General features: G+C 38.6%; 2 protein-coding genes across 3 annotated transcripts in view; one reads left to right on the top strand and one right to left on the bottom strand.

The window, feature by feature from the left end:
* LOC133616590 (protein ANKUB1-like) overlaps positions 1 to 20,472 on the bottom strand; it is a 54,940-nt gene that overhangs the window by 11,477 nt on the left and 22,991 nt on the right. For both annotated transcript variants that reach the window (XM_061976048.1, XM_061976047.2), the window contains exons 2-3: positions 5,450 to 5,578; positions 1,168 to 1,384 (exon numbers count right to left, since the gene is read on the bottom strand). In XM_061976048.1, the coding sequence (XP_061832032.1) occupies positions 1,168 to 1,366 (199 nt within the window). In that variant the 5' untranslated portion in view covers positions 1,367 to 1,384; positions 5,450 to 5,578. The remainder of the gene's footprint in view (positions 1 to 1,167; positions 1,385 to 5,449; positions 5,579 to 20,472) is intronic.
* The window catches only part of rnf13 (ring finger protein 13), a 91,482-nt gene continuing 91,183 nt past the window's right edge, over positions 20,174 to 20,472 (top strand). Inside the window, exon 1 of the mRNA XM_061976049.1 lies at positions 20,174 to 20,356. The gene's annotated coding sequence lies outside the window, so the exon portion shown is untranslated. The remainder of the gene's footprint in view (positions 20,357 to 20,472) is intronic.

The following is a 20,472-nucleotide window of genomic DNA, read 5'->3' on the forward strand; positions in this document are numbered from 1 at the left end:
ATAGGCTGAACAGTTTGAAGTTGGAACGGTTTGAATCGGATGAAAAATGTGGAAGGGAGAGCGCGCCAAAATCTGGAGAAGAAGAAGAACAAATAGATGAATTTTGGTGTAGAAAACCACATGTGTGATAAACACAGTTAAAAAGATATTAGGTATTATTTTTTTCAACATTTATTCATATTTTTGTTACATTGTTGTTTTCTTTCGTTATTTTGCACAAGTGACACATTTATTCAACGATCATAACATGCATACTTGCCAACCTTGAGACCTCCAATTTCGGGAGGTGGGGGGTGGGGGCGTGGTCGAGGCGTGGTTGGGGGCGTGGTTAAGAGGGGAGGAGTATATTGACAGCTAGAATTCACCAAGTCAAGTATTTCATACATACATATATATATATATATATATATATATATATATATATATATATATATATATATATATAAAATCTACATTCTGAAAATATGCAAACAAAACTGTGTTTAGATAATTGATACTTCAAACTTGTATAAATAAATCTTAAGGAATATAACATAACTTGACTTCTGAGAGCTTCAAAATGTAATGAATCAAATGCAAGAGTTGTTGATAAACAAGCAATTATGTTAATGATTAAATATGGTCATTTTAAATGAATTATTGTGATAATTTAAAATGTATTATTTCAAACATGTTTATTTTAATGTATAATTCTATGGCTGGATGTAATAAGGAGTCAGAAAAAATACAAATAAAAATACAATTAATTTTGATGTTTTTAGTAAAATATAGTAAAAAAAAAAAATTTTTTATTATTTTTTTTATTAATAAATATATTTATTTTTAGGTAAGATAAACATAATAATACAATTTATCTCTAGTCTGGATGATTTAGTTCTTGTCACCCTGTTGTCCTCACTCAGGTCCTTAGGTCCGGCTGAAAATAGGGAGATTTCCGGGACAATATTTGTCCCGGGAGATTTTCGGGTGAGGCGCTGAATTTCGGGAGTCTCCCGGAAAATTCGGGAGGGTTGGCAAGTATGCATAACATGTCAAGTGAAAGGTTTCGTGCTGGTATCAACTGCCAGTATCGCCATTTTACAAGGCCTCCGATTTAGCCTGCGACTCGAATAGTGGGCGATACTGATAGTCGACAGCCAGATGTACCATGAACGTAAAAATCCTTACCCACTTTGATGGCGTAGCCCTGCAGCGTGTTGCAGTCATAAAGCTGAACTCCGGCAGGTGTGCTGAGGCGAAAAACACTGACAGGAAGTCCGCTGCGCTCCGACACCACACTTGTCAGTTGGGACACGGACATATTTCGGAGAGACGCACTTCCTGTGACTGGAAAGGTTTCCCCCGTCACAGCGTTAAACACAAACATCGCTGGCCTCTCATCGCGCTGAACAAAAAAGAAAAACGGACGGACATTTTAGGTGCAAAAGGGTAAGTTTTTTTGCTTTTGAAGCATTTTGTGCTATGTGCTAATAGGCAAATATTATTATTTTATTTTATTATTTTGATGACATTTGACATGAATATAAAACTGTCGTATAACTATTTATAGAGATGTCCGATAATATCGGACTGTTGATAGTATCGGCCGATAAATGCTTTAAAATGTAATATCGGAAATTATTGGTACCGGTTTCAAAAAGTAAAATGTATGACTTTTTAAAACGCCGCTGTACGGAGTGTTTCACGGACGTAGGGAGAAGTACAGAGCAGTTGCGTCTCCCAGTCATACTTGTCAACTCTCCCGATTTTCCCGGGAGACTCCCGAATTTCAGTGCCCCTCCCGAAAATCTCCCAGGGCAACCATTCTCCCGAATTTCTCCCGATTTACACCCAGACAACATTTTGCCGATATTGTCCAACTCTTAATTACCGATTCCGATATCAACCGATACCGATAAATACAGTCGTGGAATTAACACATTATTATGCCTAATTTTGTTGTGATGCCCCGCTGGATGCATTAAACAATGTAACAAGGTTTTCCAAAATAAATCAACTCAAGTTATGGAAAGGGCAGCACGGTGGAAGAGGGGTTAGCAGAGGTGTGGACTCGAGTCACATGACTTGGACTCGAGTCAGACTCGAGTCATGAATATGATGACTTTAGACTCGACTTGACAAAATGTAAAAAGACTTGCAACTCGACTTAGACTTTAACATCAATGACTTGTGACTTCACTTGGACTTGAGCCTTTTGAATTGACATGACTTGACATGACTTGCTACTTTCCCCAAAACCCAAAGATGAAAAAGTTATTCGGGAGCGCTTCGTATTTTTCGTTGTGTACTTGTCTATCAGCGTTGCGTGTGTCAGCTGGTGTGGTCTCAGTACAACAGCCAATCAAATTAGATCTACTTTGTTTTCATCACACAGCATTCATCCAATCAAATTGCAGGACAACCAACGAAGAAGACATGTCCAAACCACACGCCAGTGAACAAAAAATGATGCCTAAAATAATTTCGTTTGGGTATAAAAATTACGAGGTGGTCAACACAAAACGGTTTGCAGCATGCAACACATGCGGTTCGAAAATTACTGATGGAGAGGCAACAACTTCCAACTTCGTCCGGCATTTGAAGTTGCACAAAGAACGGTAAGTTTTGAATGTAAGATAACGTTTATTGGCTAAGTAACGTGACTTTTATTTGCTGTGTAGTTAAATCAGTGAGGCTGTAAACTCACTGCTAACGTTATAACGTTATTGCAAACACGGGAATCTGTTGCAGTTCACTACCTTATTCATACTTTTTGTTCAGTGATTTTTTTAAGCAGGGTTACGTTAGTCAATATATCACACGTAACGTTAGACGGCGGTCAGCAGCACCGCGTATTTTAGCCACCTAAAAAAAAGACAAAAATAGTAAAATAAAGGTCAGTTAAAATGTATACTATATTATGAATATGTGTACCGTTTTAGCTAGCTTTCTGACACACTGTTGGTTGTTTACCTCAGTGGTCCCCAACCACCGGGCCGCGGCCCGGTACTGGTCCGTGGATCGATTGGTATCGGGCCGCACAAGAATTTTTTTTTTTTTAAATTAAATCAACATAAAAAAACACAAGATACACTTACAAGTAGTGCACCAACCCAAAAAAACTCTCTCCCCCTTTTGTTCTGGGCATTGAACATGAAGACTCTTCCTTCACTGTTCCGAGTGGCCATGAGAGTCTTGGCAGTGCCTGCCTCCAGTGCTCCAGTGGAGCGAGTTTTCAGCCATGGTGGCATCATACTACGCCCCCATCGTGCACAAATGACTGACAGACTCTTGGCTAATTTGGTCTTTTGCAAATGCAATGCAGCATAGGGCCCTGACATATAAAAAGTACAACTTTTTTGTTATGTTCACGTATATGTCATGTTTTTTCAATGTTAACACTTTTGTACAAATAAGTACATTTGCACTTTATTTTTCAATGTGTTTGTTCTGTAAAGGAATGAGTTAATGTTTAAAATGACTGGTTAATAGTGCTATTATAAAGTGCAATGTCAGCACAATTTTCTTTCCTGCAATTTAAAATGCACTTGTTTTAATAAATAAATACAGCATTTGAAAAGCATACACAATCTGTGTTAATATATTAGTCTGTGGTTAAAAGGACTTGAAAGGACTCGAAACTCAAAATGCAGGACTTAGGACTTGACTTGAGACTTTCCAGTCTTGACTTTGGACTTGACTCGGGGCTTGCCTGTCTTGACTCGGGACTTGACTCGGACTTGAGGGCAAAGACTTGAGACTTACTTGTGACTTGCAAAACAATGACTTGGTCCCACCTCTGGGGGTTAGTGCATCTGCCTCACAATACGAAGGTCCTGAGTAGTCTTGGGTTCAATCCCGGGCTCGGGATCTTTCTGTGTGGAGTTTGCATGTCCTCCCCGTGACTGCGTGGGTTCCCTCCGGGTACTCCGGCTTCCTCCCACCTCCAAAGACATGCACCTGGGGATAGGTTGATTGGCAACACTAAATTGGCCCTAGTGTGTGAATGTGAGTGTGAATGTTGTCTGTCTATGGCTGTTGGCCCTGCGATGAGGTGGCGACTTGTCCAGGGTGTACCCTGCCTTCCGCCCGATTGCAGCTGAGATAGGCTCCAGCGCCCCCCGCGACCCCAAAAGGGAATAAGCGGTAGAAAATGGATGGATGGAAGTTATGGGGAAAAAAATGCCAACATGGCACTGCCATATTTATTATTGAAGTCACAAAGTGCATTATTTGTTTTAACATGCCTCAAAACAGCAGCTTGGAATTTGGGACATGCTCTCCCTGAGAGAGCATGAGGAGGTTGAGGTGGGCGGGGTTGGAGGGACGGGTTTTAGGGGGTAGCAGGGGGGGGTGTATATTGTAGCGTCCCGGAAGAGTTAGTGCTGCAAGGGGTTCTGGGCATTTGTTCTGTTGTGTTTATGTTGTGTTACGGTGCGGATGTTCTCCCGAAATGTGTTTGTCATTCTTGTTTGGTGTGGGTTCACAGTGTGGCGCATATTTGTAACAGTGTTAAAGTTGTTTATACGGCCACCCTCAGTGTGACCTGTATGGCTATTGACCAAGTATGCCTGGCATTCACTTGTGTGTGTGAAAAGCCGTAGATATGTGACTGGGCCGGCACGCAAAGGCAGTGGCTTTAAGGTTTAATGGCGCTCTGTACTTCTCCCTACGTCCGTGTACACAGCGGCGTTTTCCATCCATCCATCCATCCATTTTCTTCCGCTTATCCGAGGTCGGGTCGCGGGGGCAGCAGCCTAAGCAGGGAAGCCCAGACTTCCCTCTCCCCAGCCGCTTCGTCCACCTCTTCCCGGGGGATCCCGAGGCGTTCCCAGGCCAGCCGGGAGACATAGTCTTCCCAACGTGTTCTGGGTCTTCCCCGTGGCCTCCTACCGGTCGGACGTGCCCTAAACACCTCCCTAGGGAGGCGTTCGGGTGGCATCCTGACCAGATGCCCGAACCACCTCATCTGGCTCCTCTCGATGTGGAGGAGCAGCGGCTTTACTTTGAGCTCCTCCCAGATGGCAGAGCTTCTCACCCTATCTCTAAGGGAGAGCCCCGCCACCCGGCGGAAGAAACTCATTACTGCCGCTTGTACCCGTGATCTTGTCCTTTCGGTCATAACCCAAAGCTCATGACCATAGGTGAGGATGGGAACGTAGATCGATCGGTAAATTGAGAGCTTTGCCTTCCGGCTCAGCTCCTTCTTCACCACAACGAATCGATACAGCGTCCGCATTACTGAAGACGCCAGCGGCGTTTTAAAAAGCCATAAATAATACTTTTTGAAACCGATACCGATCATTTTGAAACCGATACCGATAATTTCCGATATTAAATTTTAAAGCATTTATCGGCCGATAATATCGGCAGTCCGATATTATCGGACATCTCTAAAAATTAGCAACTAAAATGTTGACGTTGAGATTCAGTGTGTAAAAGAGTGTAACTAAGCTGGTTGTGTGAATACCTTTACGCAGCATTTTATGGAGTTTCCACTTGCGACGCCAACGTCACCCAAAGTCCAGCCATCCTGCAGGGCTGCACCACCGTAGCTCACTTCCAGGTGGTCATTGGGGAGACACACCAGGAAGGAGTCCTGCAGAAGACACACAAATTACAACATTGGCGTTTGTTAGGCATATATTATTTTAAAATATTCTTAAGCCCCCCTAAATAACTTGGTGTTTTTTGTTTTTTTTTACAAATACATGCCGACATATTCATTATAAAGTGCCCCGAATATGAGTTTAAATAAATAATCATATAACCTGTTATTATTCACTCAGTTTCCCCTCACTTCGTAGCGTAAGGTAGAGCGCCACTTTAGTGCGTCGGTATCCAATCCATTCCACTTGTTCATATAGAAAATGCCCACATCACTCAAATTCCAGTCCGCATTTTCTCTGCGACCTTGCTTGCGGTCCTGCAGGTGTACGAAGCACATTATCTTCCTTTACAATGAGTGAAGCTGCACGAAACCTTGTGTGTGCAATTGTAAATAATTTAGTGTTTAAGTTTTGTGTTTCTTGTAGAATCTATATAAAGTAATGTACATTAGCCTATTGTTAAAATAATGAAAAAAACATCATTAAATATATTTGTTTTATTGTATTGTTACATTAATAGCTGTTGTATTATTATAGGATGGCTTGTTAAACATTTCATAGGATTTTCAGAGGGAGGAAAAACCAAGACATTTAATATAAAATGTAAAATGAATAAATACATAAAAAGAAAAAGAAAAAAAATGGTTAAAAGCCATCGTCCCGGGGAGCATTTCATTTCGTCCTGTGCATTTTTTTAAAATAATAATAATAACAATTAATAATTTCTAAGTCTTTGTTAGCCGTTTGTGAAGTTTTGTGCTTGTGCGTAATGTTCGCTCGCATCCTGTGCATCTCCTGGGGGCTAAGCCCCCCCTGTCCTTAAAAGCTAGTGACGCCCCTGAATTACAATGAATGAAAAACCTTCAATGCCAGTACATTACGGACATTTTTTTCAAAGAACTCGAAAATGCAATTTGCAGTATAAGTTTCGTGTGAATGCTGAAGAGCCAAAGCTGAACTGAAATGTTAACATTCAGCACGCTGGCCAGATAGCGTTAAGTAGCTTTGATTGATTGATTGAGAGGTTTATTGACATCTTAAAGAATTGAATCCATGTAATGCTTTAAAAAGGCAAATGGATGGCACAAAAAGCCAAAAGGCTTGTTTCCATTGTGGTCCATTAAATATTCATCACATTTGATACATTCAATAATAAAATATATATCACCTGTAACATGTATATAAACAATTACGTTAAAAAAATGGATAAATGATGTACATATACACAGTATACATGTCAGGTGATTTGAAAAACAATATATACAAAAAATGGGTGGGGGCGGGGGGTATATACACTATATACATGACACTATGTACATGTTGACTCCAAGAGTGTGCAAAACAGAATGAGAAAACATATATACACTATATCCATCCATTTTCTACCGCTTGTAGAGGTCACATTTATGGATCTTTGAAGGGAGATGGATTTTAAGGAATCGTTCATTTGAAAGAGCCGTTCAAAAAACGGGCTCAGTATTATAGTTGAAGGAAACAATCAATGGTAACAGTTATAAGATGTGGACCAGAATTATATTCATTTCCACCAATATTACACTATGTGGGAATTAGAGATGCGGCCGATAAATGCTTTAAAATGTAATATCAAAAATTATCGGTATCGTTTTTTAAATGATCTGTATTGTTTGTTTTTTATTAAATCAACATAAAAAACACAAGATACACTTACAATTAGTGCACCAACCAAAAAAAACTCCCTCCCCCATTTACACTCATTCACACTCATTCACACAAAAGGGTTGTTTCTTTCTTTTATTAATATTCTGGTTCCTACATTATATATCAATATATATCAATACAGCCTGCATGGGATACAGTCCGTAAGCACACATAATTGTGCGTGCTGCTGGTCCACTAATAGTACTAACCTTTATCAGTTAATTTGACTCATTTTCATTAATTACTAGTTTATATGTAACTGTTTTTATATTGTTTTACTTTCTTTTTTATTCAAGAAAATGTTTTTAATTTATTTATCTTATTTCATTTTTTTTTTAAAGGACCTTATCTTCACCATACCTGATTGTCCAAATTAGGCATAATAATGTGTTAATTACACGACTGTATATATCAGTATCGGTTGATATCGGTATCGGTAATTAAGAGTTGGACAATATCGGGATATCGGCAAAAAAGCCAATATCGGACATCCCTAGTGGGAATTAATGTATTCTGAAATATTGACTATAATTTTGTTGTTTATTGTATTGTAAACGTTCCAAAAGGTGGTGCCATATTTGATTTGACGGCACATCAATATTTACAATTTTCCCTCAGCTAAAAAACTTTGTTGCTCAAGAGCATATTAACCAAAGACAAAAAAAAATACACAAATAAGTATGGATAAAATGTACTTATGAATATACAAAATATAAATACAACCAAAATAAAAATGAGGACATGGTAAAAATGTGACGTTTGTATACTTGTACTACTTGACATATCAGAAAAATTAACCAGATAAGTGACTCAAAATAAAATAAATAAATAAAATCTAAATACATTGAAAATGTATATATTTATATAAAGTATATATATATTTGTATTTATTTTATTTTTATGTGTATATTTTTAATGACTAATTTTCTAATTCAGTTGCCATTCGGACGGGCAATTAACACTTACTACTAAAAAACGGCTCGCAACTGCCAATCGATTCTCTTCGTTCACTCAAAAGATCCGTTCAAAAAACTTGATTGATTTGTTCGCCAAGATAACATCACTAAAATACAATCATGACTATGATAATGAGCTTTTTGGATGTAGCGCTTAAAACAGAGGTGTCCAACGTGCGGCCCGGGGAAGGAACATTTTTTAACGGCGCGCAGCACACTCGTTAGCATTCTAATATTAGCATGCTAGCTTTTTTGCTGATTTTGCAGGTGTACCTCCGCGTCAAATATTTTGTTATTTGGCAAATTTAACCTCTTAGCATGCTAATGTTGGTATGGAAGTTTTTTTTTTTAGCTAATTTTGTAGATATACATTTTGGTAATTGATGCATGCTAATATTAGCTCGCTAGCATTTTAAATAACTTTTTCAGGTGATATATTTTGGTACTTAACGCATGTTACGCTTAGCATTTTAGCACGCTAACTTTTGGAGGGGGAAACAATACATTTTTAGATGTATCGCAATTCGGACATGTACGATTATAAAATCGATTAGTAAATGTCATTAATCGATAATCGATTTATTTATTGTGAATAAAGAAATGCAGACATTTGACCAGCCCCTTTATTTTAGGGCACTTATGTTCCAGTTTTGCATACATTTTCATTAATTTAGTAAATTAATGTAACTATTTCTTATTACAAATGCACTGTTTTTAAACCTGCAAGTGATAAACGCTTATTTAGTGAAACAAAAAGAAATGTAAAACTCTATCAATAATCTATTTTTGATCGAATATTAGCTCCTGAATCGTAATTGTAATCAAATCGTACAATTGACCACTAAATGGTAACACCCGAATACGTTTTTCAACTTGTTTAAGTCGGGGTCCACGCTAATCAATTCATGGTACAACAAATATATACTATCAGCATAATACAGTCATCACACAAGTTAATCATCAGAGTATATACATTGAATTATTTACAATCCAGGGGGTGGGATGTGGAGGGGGTTGGGTCGGGGGGGTTAGGTTTGGTTGATATCAGCACTTCAGTCATCAACAATTATATCATCAGAGAAATGGACATTGACAAAGTGTAGGTCTGACTTGGTAGGATATGTACAGCGAGCAGTGAACATAATGAGCTCAGAAAGCATAAGAACAAGTATATACATTTGATTATTTACATTTGAGTGGGATGTGGTGGGGGGAGGGTGTTAGTCTAGGGTTGTAGTTGCCTGAAGGTGATCTTTTAGTGCGGTTTTGAAGGAGGATAGAGATGCACTTTCTTTTACACCTGTTGGGAGTGCATTCCATATTGATGTGGCATAGAAGGAGAATGAGTTAAGACCTTTGTTAGATCGGAATCTGGGTTTAACGTGGTTTGTGAAGCTCCCCCTGGTGTTGTGGTTATGGCGGTCATTTACGTTCTGGAAGTAGGTACTTCAGTGTTATACATTTTGGAATTTCACTAATTTTAACTGTAAGCATGATATTTTTAGCATGTTAGCATAGTACCGTTAGCATGCTAGCTTTTTTTTTTTTTTTTTTTTTTTTTTTTTTTTTTTTAGCTCATTTTACTCATAATTTGTATTACCTGATGATATCTAGCCAGTGTTCTAACTGTTAGCATTCCTGTTTTGGCTTTGGATCTTTAGCATTTTCACAAAATTTCTAGTTCTTTGAAAAAAACATATATATATCATACTTGCCAACCTTGAGACCTCCAATTTCGGGAGGTGGGGGTGGGTGCGGGGGGCGTGGTTAGGGCGGCAGCTAGAATTCACCAAGTCAAGTATTTCATATATATATATATATATATATATATATATATATATATATATATATATATATATATATATATATATCCCCGCGACCCCGAAGGGAATAAGCGGTAGAAAATGGATGGATGGATATATATATATATATATATATATATATATATATATATATATATATATATATATATATATATATATATATATATATATATATATATATATATAAATAAAATAAATACTTGAATTTCAGTGTTCATTTATTTACACATATACACACACATAACACTCATCTACTCATTGTTGAGTTAAGGGTTGAATTGTCCATCCTTGTTCTATTCTCTGTCACTATTTTTCTAACCATGCTGAACACCCTCTCTGATTATGCATTGATGTGTGGGACGCATAAAAGTGCTTTCATCAAATGCACTAGATGGCAGTATTGTCCTGTTTAAGAGTGTCACAACATTGCTGTTTATGGCAAACGGACTGCTTTACTGTAGACGTTCTTTATATTGTGGGAAAGCGGACTCAGGTCCGCATGGAGCTGGAGGCCACGCCCCCTCCAGCTCCGCCTGAATTTCGGGAGATTTTCGGGAGAAAATTTGTCCCGGGAGGTTTTCGGGAGAGGCGCTGAATTTCGGGAGTCTCCCGGAAAATCCGGGAGGGTTGGCAAGTATGATATATATTGTACTGGTTATGAAGATGAAAACTACCAAAATAGAATAGAATAGAATAAATCAAATCAACTTTATTTATAAAGCACATTTAAAATTTACCACATGGGTAGATCTTTCTGTGTGGAGTTTGCATGTTCTCCCCGTGACTGCGTGGGTTCCCTCCGGGTACTCCGGCTTCCTCCCACCTCCAAAGACATGCACCTGGGGATAAGTTGATTGGCAACACTAAATTGGCCCTAGTGTGTGGATGTGGGTGTGACTGTTGTCTGTCTATCTGTGTTGGCCCTGCGATGAGGTGGCGACTTGTCCAGGGTGTACCCCGCCTTCCGCCCGATTGTAGCTGAGATGGGCTCCAGCGCCCCCCGCGACCCCAAAGGGAATAAGCGGTAGGAAATGGATGGATGGATGGATGGGTAGCCAAAGTGCTGTACAATGGGCAGGTTAAAAGATAATACGAGTACCGAGCAAACACAACACAACACAAACAGAACACGATAAAAAATAAATAAATACAATAGAATAAATAAAAACATAAAAACAAGTTCACAGCAGGTGTATTATGGGGCGCCATTGCAGGATGGATATCACTCAGTGTTAAAAGCCACAGAATAAAAGAATGTTTTTAAGAGAGATTTAAAAACAGGAAGAGGAGGAGGCTTGTCTAACACTCAGAGGTAGGTCGTCCCAGAGCTTGGGAGCAGCAACGGCGAAAGCTCTGTCACCTCTAAGCTTCAGCCTTGTGTCAGGGACCGTCAGTAGCAGCTGATCGGCTGATCTTAGGGATCGGGTGGGGCAGTAAGGCTGAAGGAGGTCGGAGAGATAGGTTGGCGCGAGGTTGTTTAGACATTTAAAAACAAATAAAAGGAGTTTAAAATTGATTCGATAACGCACAGGGAGCCAGTGAAGGGACGCTAATATATATATATAGAATAGAAAGTACTTTATTGATCACTGGGGGAAATTCAGCACCACAGGTCGCTCACAATAGACAATAATAATAATAAATACCGTATTTTTCGGACTACAAGTCGCAGTTTTTTTCATAGTCTGGCTGGGCTCCAGTGCCATTTATATGTTTTTTTCCTTCTTTATTATGCATTTTCGGCAGGTGCGACTTATACTCCGAGAAATACAGTAATACAATATATACAATATATTATATATATAATATATAATACAAAACCCGTTTCCATATGAGTTGGGAAATTGTGTTAGATGTAAATATAAACGGAATACAATGATTTGCAAATCATTTTCAACCCATATTCAGTTGAATATGCTACAAAGACAACATATTTGATGTTCAAACTGATAAACTTTTTTTTTTTTTGCAAATAATCATTAACTTTAGAATTTGATGCCAGCAACACGTGACAAAGAAGTTGGGAAAGGTGGCAATAAATACTGATAAAGTTGAGGAATGCTCATCAAACACTTATTTGGAACATCCCACAGGTGTGCAGGCTAATTGGGAACAGGTGGGTGCCATGATTGGGTATAAAAGTAGATTCCATGAAATGCTCAGTCATTCACAAACAAGGATGGGGCGAGGGTCACCACTTTGTCAACAAATACATGAGCAAATTGTTGAACAGTTTAAGAAAAACCTTTCTCAACCAGCTATTGCAAGTAAATTAGGGATTTCACCATCTACGGTCCGTAATATCATCAAAGGGTTCAGAGAATCTGGAGAAATCACTGCACGTAAGCAGCTAAGCCTGTGACCTTCGATCCCTCAAGCTGTACTGCATCAACAAGCGACACCAGTGTGTAAAGGATATCACCACATGGGCTCAGGAACACTTCAGAAACCCACAGTCAGTAAGTACAATTGGTCGCTACATCAGTAAGTGCAAGTTAAAACTCTCCTATGCAAGGCCAAAACCATTTATCAACAACACCCAGAAACGCCGTCGGCTTCGCTGGGCCTGAGCTCATCTAAGATGGACTGATACAAAGTGGAAAAGTGTTCTGTGGTCTGACGAGTCCACATTTCAAATTGTTTTTTGGAAACTGTGGACATCGTGTCCTCCGGACCAAAGAGGAAAAGAACCATCCGGATTGTTATAGGCGCAAAGTGTAAAAGCCAGCATGTGTGATGGTATGGGGGTGTATTAGTGCCCAAGACATGGGTAACTTACACATTTGAGAAGGCGCCATTAATGCTGAAAGGTACATACAGGTTTTGGAGCAACATATGTTGCCATCCAAGCAACGTTACCATGGACGCCCCTGCTTATTTCAGCAAGACAATGCCAAGCCACGTGTTACATCAACGTGGCTTCATAGTAAAAGAGTGCGGGTACTAGACTGGCCTGCCTGTAGTCCAGACCTGTCTCCCATTGAAAATGTGTGGCGCATTATGAAGCCTAAAATACCACAACGGAGACCCCCGGACTGTTGAACAACTTAAGCTGTACATCAAGCAAGAATGGGAAAGAATTCCACCTGAGAAGCTTCAAAAATGTGTCTGCTCAGTTCCCAAACCTTTTCTGAGTGTTGTTAAAAGGAAAGGCCATGTAACACAGTGGTGAACATGCCCTTTCCCAACTACTTTGTCACGTGTTGCAGCCATGAAATTCTAAGTTAATTATTATTTGCAAAAAAAAAAATAAAGTTTATGAGTTTGAACATCAAATATCTTGTCTTTGTAGTGCATTCAATTGAATATGGGTTGAAAATGATTTGCAAATCATTGTATTCCGTTTATATTTACATCTAACACAATTTCCCAACTCATATGGAAACGGGGTTTGTATATGAATAATATAAATATATTCTACATATATTCTACATTTAAGTGCAGTCAAGGAACATATGCATTATACACAAAATGGCCCCTACATTCTTTCCTCTGTCAGTCTGTGGCCCTCAGTGGAATGAGTTTGGGTACACCTGACTTAAAAGCATGCCATGCAGTAAATAAACAATCCTTTACCTTCACCATCTTCTTAATGGCTCCCACTGTCTGACCTGCGGGGACGTCAAAGGACTCCCAGGACTCCTGGTAGCAGACAAAGATCCTCATGGCCAGAGCATCCGTCCTCTGTGTGGATGGTCGTCCTCTCAGTGAGCGAAGGGAGTGAGGGGTGCGGGGTGGAGTCAGTATAAGTTAGGGAGGATGGCTGTCTGGAAATGACGCAGAGTGTGTGTGCAAAACAACCTTTTGAAGCATATTAGAGGTATTTTCAACCTAAGTTAAGTATTTTTTTAAGCATAACAATGGCTGAGTGAAGTAAAACCATACTTGCCAACCCTCCCGAATTTTCCGGGAAACTCCCGAAATTCAGCGCCTCTCCCGGGACAAATATTCTCCCGAAAATCTCCCGATTTTCAGCCGGAGCTGGAAGCCACGCCCCCTCCAGCTCCATGCGGACCTGAGTGAGGACAGCCTTTTTTTTAATGACGGGAGGACAACAGGGTGACAAGAACTAAATCATCCAGACTAGAGATAAATTGTAGTATTATGTTTATTTTACCTAAAAATAAATATATTAATAAAAAAATTTAAAAAAAATAAATTAATTTTTACTATATTTTGCTAAAAACATCAAAATTAATTGTATTTTTATTTGTATTTTTTCGTGACTCCTTATTAGATCCAGCCATATAATTATACATTAAAATAAACATATTTGAAATAATTAATTTTAAATTATCATAATAATTCATTTAAAATGACCATATTTAATTATTAAAATAATTGCTTGTTTATCAACAACTTTAGCATTTTATTCATTACATTTTGAAACTCTCAGAAGCCAAGTTATGTTATATTCCTTAATATTTATTCATGCAAGTTTGAGGTATCAATTATCTAAACACAGTTTGTTTGCATATTTTCAGGATGTAGATATATATATATATATATATATATATATATATATATATATATATATATATATATATATATATATATATATATATATATATATATATATATATATATGAAATACTTGACTTGGTGAATTCTAGCTGTCAATATACTCCTCCCCTCTTAACCACGCCCCCAACCACGCCCCGCCCCTCCCCCGACCACGCCCCCACCCCCCACCTCCCGAAATCGGAGGTCTCAAGGTTGGCAAGTATGAGTAAAACATCAATACTACAGTAGTTGGCCATTAGGTAAGAAGAAACCAATCTGCCACGTTTTTAATGGATATTTAGACCTACTACGCTACTGTATTTTAATGTCGGTCATTATGGTGCTACTTGGAGAGCCCAGTGTTTTCTGAGTTGGTTCTTGGTGAAAAAAAAAGTTTGAGGACCACCGGTTTGTGTGTTTTCGCTTTCTGTGTGTTTTCGCTTTCGGACACAGACACAAATGCGTATAACTTTCGTCTCCCATTCAAACCTGCGGCAATCTGACGTCATCCTCAAGTGCGAAAGAAAAGAAGAATTTATTGCTTTGGCTTTGTATTGAGGCGAGGCTTTAGCTTTTTGAATGTCCAGTTGATAGAATTTAACAGTTGTTCAGTAAAGTTTTACAAGAAGTGGTCATTTGCATTTGCCCTTTTGAAAAGTCTTGGAGTGAAAATTGCAGCATTTTTCTTGTTTTGTTTTGTCTCAACAACACGGCACAGGCTAAAAAAAAAAAAAAAAAAAAAATTGCACGTGCAGGTATGTGAGTAGTTTAAGAGTTAAATACAGACGATTGCACACGTAATTCAGGAGCAACTGTGCAAGAGTACATTACTAAAACTCACTCCTTGACGCCTTAAGAACCGCGTTAGACAATGGCCTGACAGTTCTTTTAGCTCGTTGGCTACTGCTCTCAAGTCTGTGCAGGCGGCTTACACAATGACAAAACACCTGTTTTTAACAAATGTCTGCCACACTGACCTGCATGGTTTTAGATTTATACAATACACTGCATATATTCAATGTGCTAACTTTTTTGTCTGTAGTAATCTGTATTTATGTATCACTTTTATCTCTATGGCTGTGTTGTGTTTTATTGTATTGCTATTAATTGTGAGCATTTTATACCTGATGAAAATAAATTAGCTCTATGACTAACACTGACACATTTACGGAATTGTTTATTGATGTGTGCTGTCCCTGAAATAAATACATTTAAAAAAAAAAAAATGTTTTAATTTCGTAATGAGTGTGGCGTGGAATTTACAAAATGCCAAAAACAAGAAAAGTTCAGACTGTTTTCATTGTTTTTTTTCATGTCCAAAACTAATATAACTAAAGACAGAATACATATACAATTGTGTTTTTAAAAAGTGTGATGTGGAATTTACAAAATGCGAAAATCAAAAAAAGTTCGGACTGTTTTCATTGTTGTTTTTTTTATGTCCAAAGCTAATATAACTTCAAAAACTAAATATAACAATATGATATACAATATAAAAATGTTAAAATATATAAAATGATTAAAAAAAGCATGGAAAGTTTTTTTCAAGTTTGCTAAAAAGTGTTTTATATTACAAATCAAGGTTGTCCAAACATATTTTTCTTAACCAGGAGCCGCAAATAATTAAAGGCTAGTTTTATTTATTTATTTGTTTGATTGATTGATTGAAACTTTTATTAGTAGATTACACAGTACAGTACATATTCCGTACAATTGACCACTAAATGGTAACACGAGAATAAGTTTTTCCACTTGTTTAAGTCGGGGTCCACTTTTTAAACGTTATGTATATATTTACAGGAAAAAAAAACCTTCCGCTGATAGTTGTTATTCGTATCAATAATGCAGCTTTTTTTCGTTCCATTGTACCCTTTTTCTCTAGTTTTTCTCAGTTTTGCTGAGAGTTTTTTCCCCTTACAATGTAAAATACTACACGGTCTAGCTCCATCCTATCTTGCCGATTGTATTGTACCATATGTCCCGGCAAGAAATCTGCGTTCAAAGAACTCCGGCTTATTAGTGATTCCCAGAGCCCAAAAAAAGTCTGCGGGCTATAGAGTGTTTTCTATTCGGGCTCCAGTACTATGGAATGCCCTCCCGGTAACAGTTAGAGATGCTACCTCAGTAGAAGCATTTAAGTCCCATCTTAAAACTCATTTGTATACTCCAGCCTTTAAATAGACCCCCTTTTTAGACCAGTTGATCTGCCGTTTCTTTTCTTTTCTGCTGTGCCCCTCTCCCTTGTGGAAGGGGGGGGGACACAGGTCCGGTGGCCATGGATGAAATGCTGGCTGTCCAGAGTCGGGACCCAGGGTGGACTGCTCGCCTGTGCAGCGGTTGGGGACATCTCTGCGCTGCTGACCTGTCTCCGTTCGGGATGGTCTCCTGCTGGCCCCACAATGAACTGGACTCTTACTATAATGTTAGATCCACTATGGACTGGACTCTCACTATTATGTTAGATCCACTATGGACTGGACTTTCACAATATTATGCTAGACCCACTCGACGTCCATTGCATCCGGTGTCCCCGAGAGGGGGGGGGAGGGCTCACCCACATCTGCGGTCCTCTCCAAGGTTTCTCTTTGTCATTCTCATTGACATCCCACTGGGTTGTGAGTTTTTCCTTGCCCTTATGTGGGATCTGAACCGAGGACATACTTCCCAACCCTCCCGAATTTTCCGGGAGACTTCCGAATTTCAGTGCCTCTACCGAAAATCTCCCGGGACAACCATTCTCCCGAATTTCTCCCGATTTCCAGCCGGACAACAGGCACGCCCCCTCCAGGTCCGTGCGGACCTGAGTGAGGACAGCCTGTCGTCACGTCTGCTTGGCCAACGGTTTACGTTGTATTGTGCACCCTGAGTCGGTTCTGAAGTATGAAGTAAAGAGACGTAACTTCATCACCTCGCCTGGTTATTGACTCCAACCCAGAATATTACACTGCACATACATACGCTCCTTCAAAGGCTGTGCTACTGGCTGCAAAGCATTGCACTTTCAAATACAACAATGAGTAGAGAGGAGTGTTGTGTGTATATGTGTAAATAAATGAACACTGAAATTCAAGTATTTTATTTTATCTATATATATATATATATATATATATATATATAATAAAATATATATACATATATATATAGCTAGAATTCACTGAAAGTCAAGTATTTCATATATATATATATATATATATATATATATATATATATATATATATATATATATATATATATATATATATATATATCAGTGACGTGCAGGTGAGGCGGGGCATTGCAAGAAAAAAAATGTAAAAAGAAAATAAATTAATTAAATTGTTATATGTATCCAGTGATTATACTATAAAGTTATTTTCCATTCAACTTCACCAGTTTTAGATTATTTTTATTCAAAATCGCTGAATTTTCACATTTGCCGTTCAAATACTGAGAAGAGACGGTGCGGTGAACAGCAGCCAGTTGAGGCACGTCACTCAGTGCCGCAACATGGATTGCGCAATGACTCGGCTAACTGCTGGCCTGCTGTGCAGTGAGACCGTATTGCTATATGAACTATATTATACATTTCCATAGTTTAGTTAGCTGAGGTATATAATGTACAGTGTATTTTGTCAACAACTGTATGTGTGTAACGTATTTCTTGTGCTGAGCGATCATAAAACGGCTGCAAAAGACGCACTGGCTGAGGCTCCAGTAGCCCCGCCTCCTGCACCCCCGCCGTAGAATTGTTATATCCACTAAAGCCCACACTTAAACTTTCCACGTGCAAGATTGAATCTATTTAAAAAAGTTATTTCATAAGAAGCCAAAAAGTGCAAAAACAATAATGTTCGTGTTGGAGGAGTTGTGAATGACTGCAGGGCCACAACATTAGGTACACCTGCAGACTGCAGGTGTATCTAATTCACAACTCCTCCAACATGAACATTATTGTTTTTGCACTTTATGGCTTCTTATGAAATAACTTTTGTAACCTATTTTCATGGGCTTTCCTCTTTGTTGATGTTAAGTTCCTGTTATGCGCTGTTATACAGTATATGCCTCGAGCTCTTATTTTGAAGGCGCTAAGAGCGGAAGTGATGACATGGGGTGGAGCAGAAGTTTTTGAAAGAAGGTAAATAAAGTGGTCCTCGTGTAAACTGGAGCCTCCGTGTTTGTTATTTTGTAGTTTCATACAGTATATGCGACATTTATAAACCCTCGGTTACACTTTTTAAAATAGATTCAATCTTGCACGTGGAAAGTTTAAGTGAGGGCTTTAGTTGCGGCGCATGGACTTAATTTGTAAGTAAAGGTAAGACAATAATAACGTTTTTTTTTATTAAATGTGCTTTTTTGTGTGCTACAGTTTGTATGTGTAAAGTTTAAGTTAAGTTAAAGTACCAATGATTGTCACACACACACTAGGTGTAATGAAATTTGTCGTCTGTATTCGACCCATCCCCTTGTTCACCCCCTGGGAGGTGAGGGGAGCAGTGGGCAGCAGCGGCGCCGCGCCCGGGAATCATTTTTGGTGATTTAACCCCCAATCCCAACCCTTGATGCTGAGTGCCAAGCAGGGAAGAATGCTGGTATGAGCTTTTAAACATAACCCGTTAACTGCTGCCAATCAAATGGTGAATAAGATACTCTTTAGGGTTCATATGTTTGTAAATCTGACTGTGATGAAGTCAGTGCCTCACCAGCCATCAACCTCACCGCACGTCACTGATATATATATATATATATATATATATATATATATATATATATATATATATATATATATATATATATATATATATATATATATGTATGTGTGGGAAAAAAATCACAAGACTATTTAATCTCTACAGGCCTGTTTCATGAGGGGGGTTCCCTCAATCATCAGGAAATGATTAAGGGAAATCTCCTGATGATTGAGGGAACCCCCCCTCATGAAACAGGCCTGTAGAGATGAAATAGTCTTGTGATTTTTTTTCCCACACATACATATATTGCGCTCTACTACGGTATCGAGCACTATTTTCTGGATAACCTTATTAAGACATTATATATATATATATATATATATATATATATATATATATATATATATATATATATAAGAAAGACTTAAATTTCAGTGAATTCTAGCTATAAATATACTCCTCCACCCTTAACCCCGCCCACCCCGACCCCGCCCACCTCAAACCCCCGCCCCCTAATCTCCCGAATTTGGAGGTCTCAAGGTTGGCAATAATGACGAGGATGTCGTTGTGGCTTGTGCAGCCCTTTGAGACACTTGTGATTTAGGGCTGTATAATTAAACATTTATTGATTGACATTGAATGTTTCCTAAGGGCAATTAAAAATAACCAAAATCTTTGGGCAACCCTGTTGTGAACTTTTTTTTTTTCCAAAATTAATTTTATATTTATTTGGTGTCACGAGAACATTTATTTGTATATAAATGGCGGACTTAGTCCATTCAATGTAAAGGAAAATAAAGACAACCACAAAAATAGCAACAATTCTGCCTGTTTGCGACTTGTCACGTGTAACGTGTTTACGTCTGGAATCACTTCCGGAAAGAAACATGATTGACAGCTGCTCTGTCCAATGGGGAGTTGACTGTGGAGGCGTGTGCTTGGGGCGGAAGTTACTTTGAAGCAAGAAGGCAGAGGGGAGGATAAACGGTTCGGCCCCATCGTTTAAAAAGGCGTGAAGTTCAGCCCTCGTCGACGTCTTTTCACACCCTCCCTCGCATGTTTTGTCAAGAAATATAACAATGTCCCCGCCAGGAGCTTCAAACGAGGATAAGGAAAACCACCGCGAAGAAATTAAGGTACAGCCCCTGCTAGCTAAGCAGTGTTAGCATGTTGGGGTAATAATATTTAAAAATGGCGATGTTTTTTCTCGCCGTCTGCTCGCCTTTAAAGTGTCCACACTTATTTGTGTGCA

This window comes from Nerophis lumbriciformis, linkage group LG14 (genome assembly GCF_033978685.3).
Source record: "Nerophis lumbriciformis linkage group LG14, RoL_Nlum_v2.1, whole genome shotgun sequence".
Lineage (NCBI taxonomy): Eukaryota > Metazoa > Chordata > Actinopteri > Syngnathiformes > Syngnathidae > Nerophis > Nerophis lumbriciformis.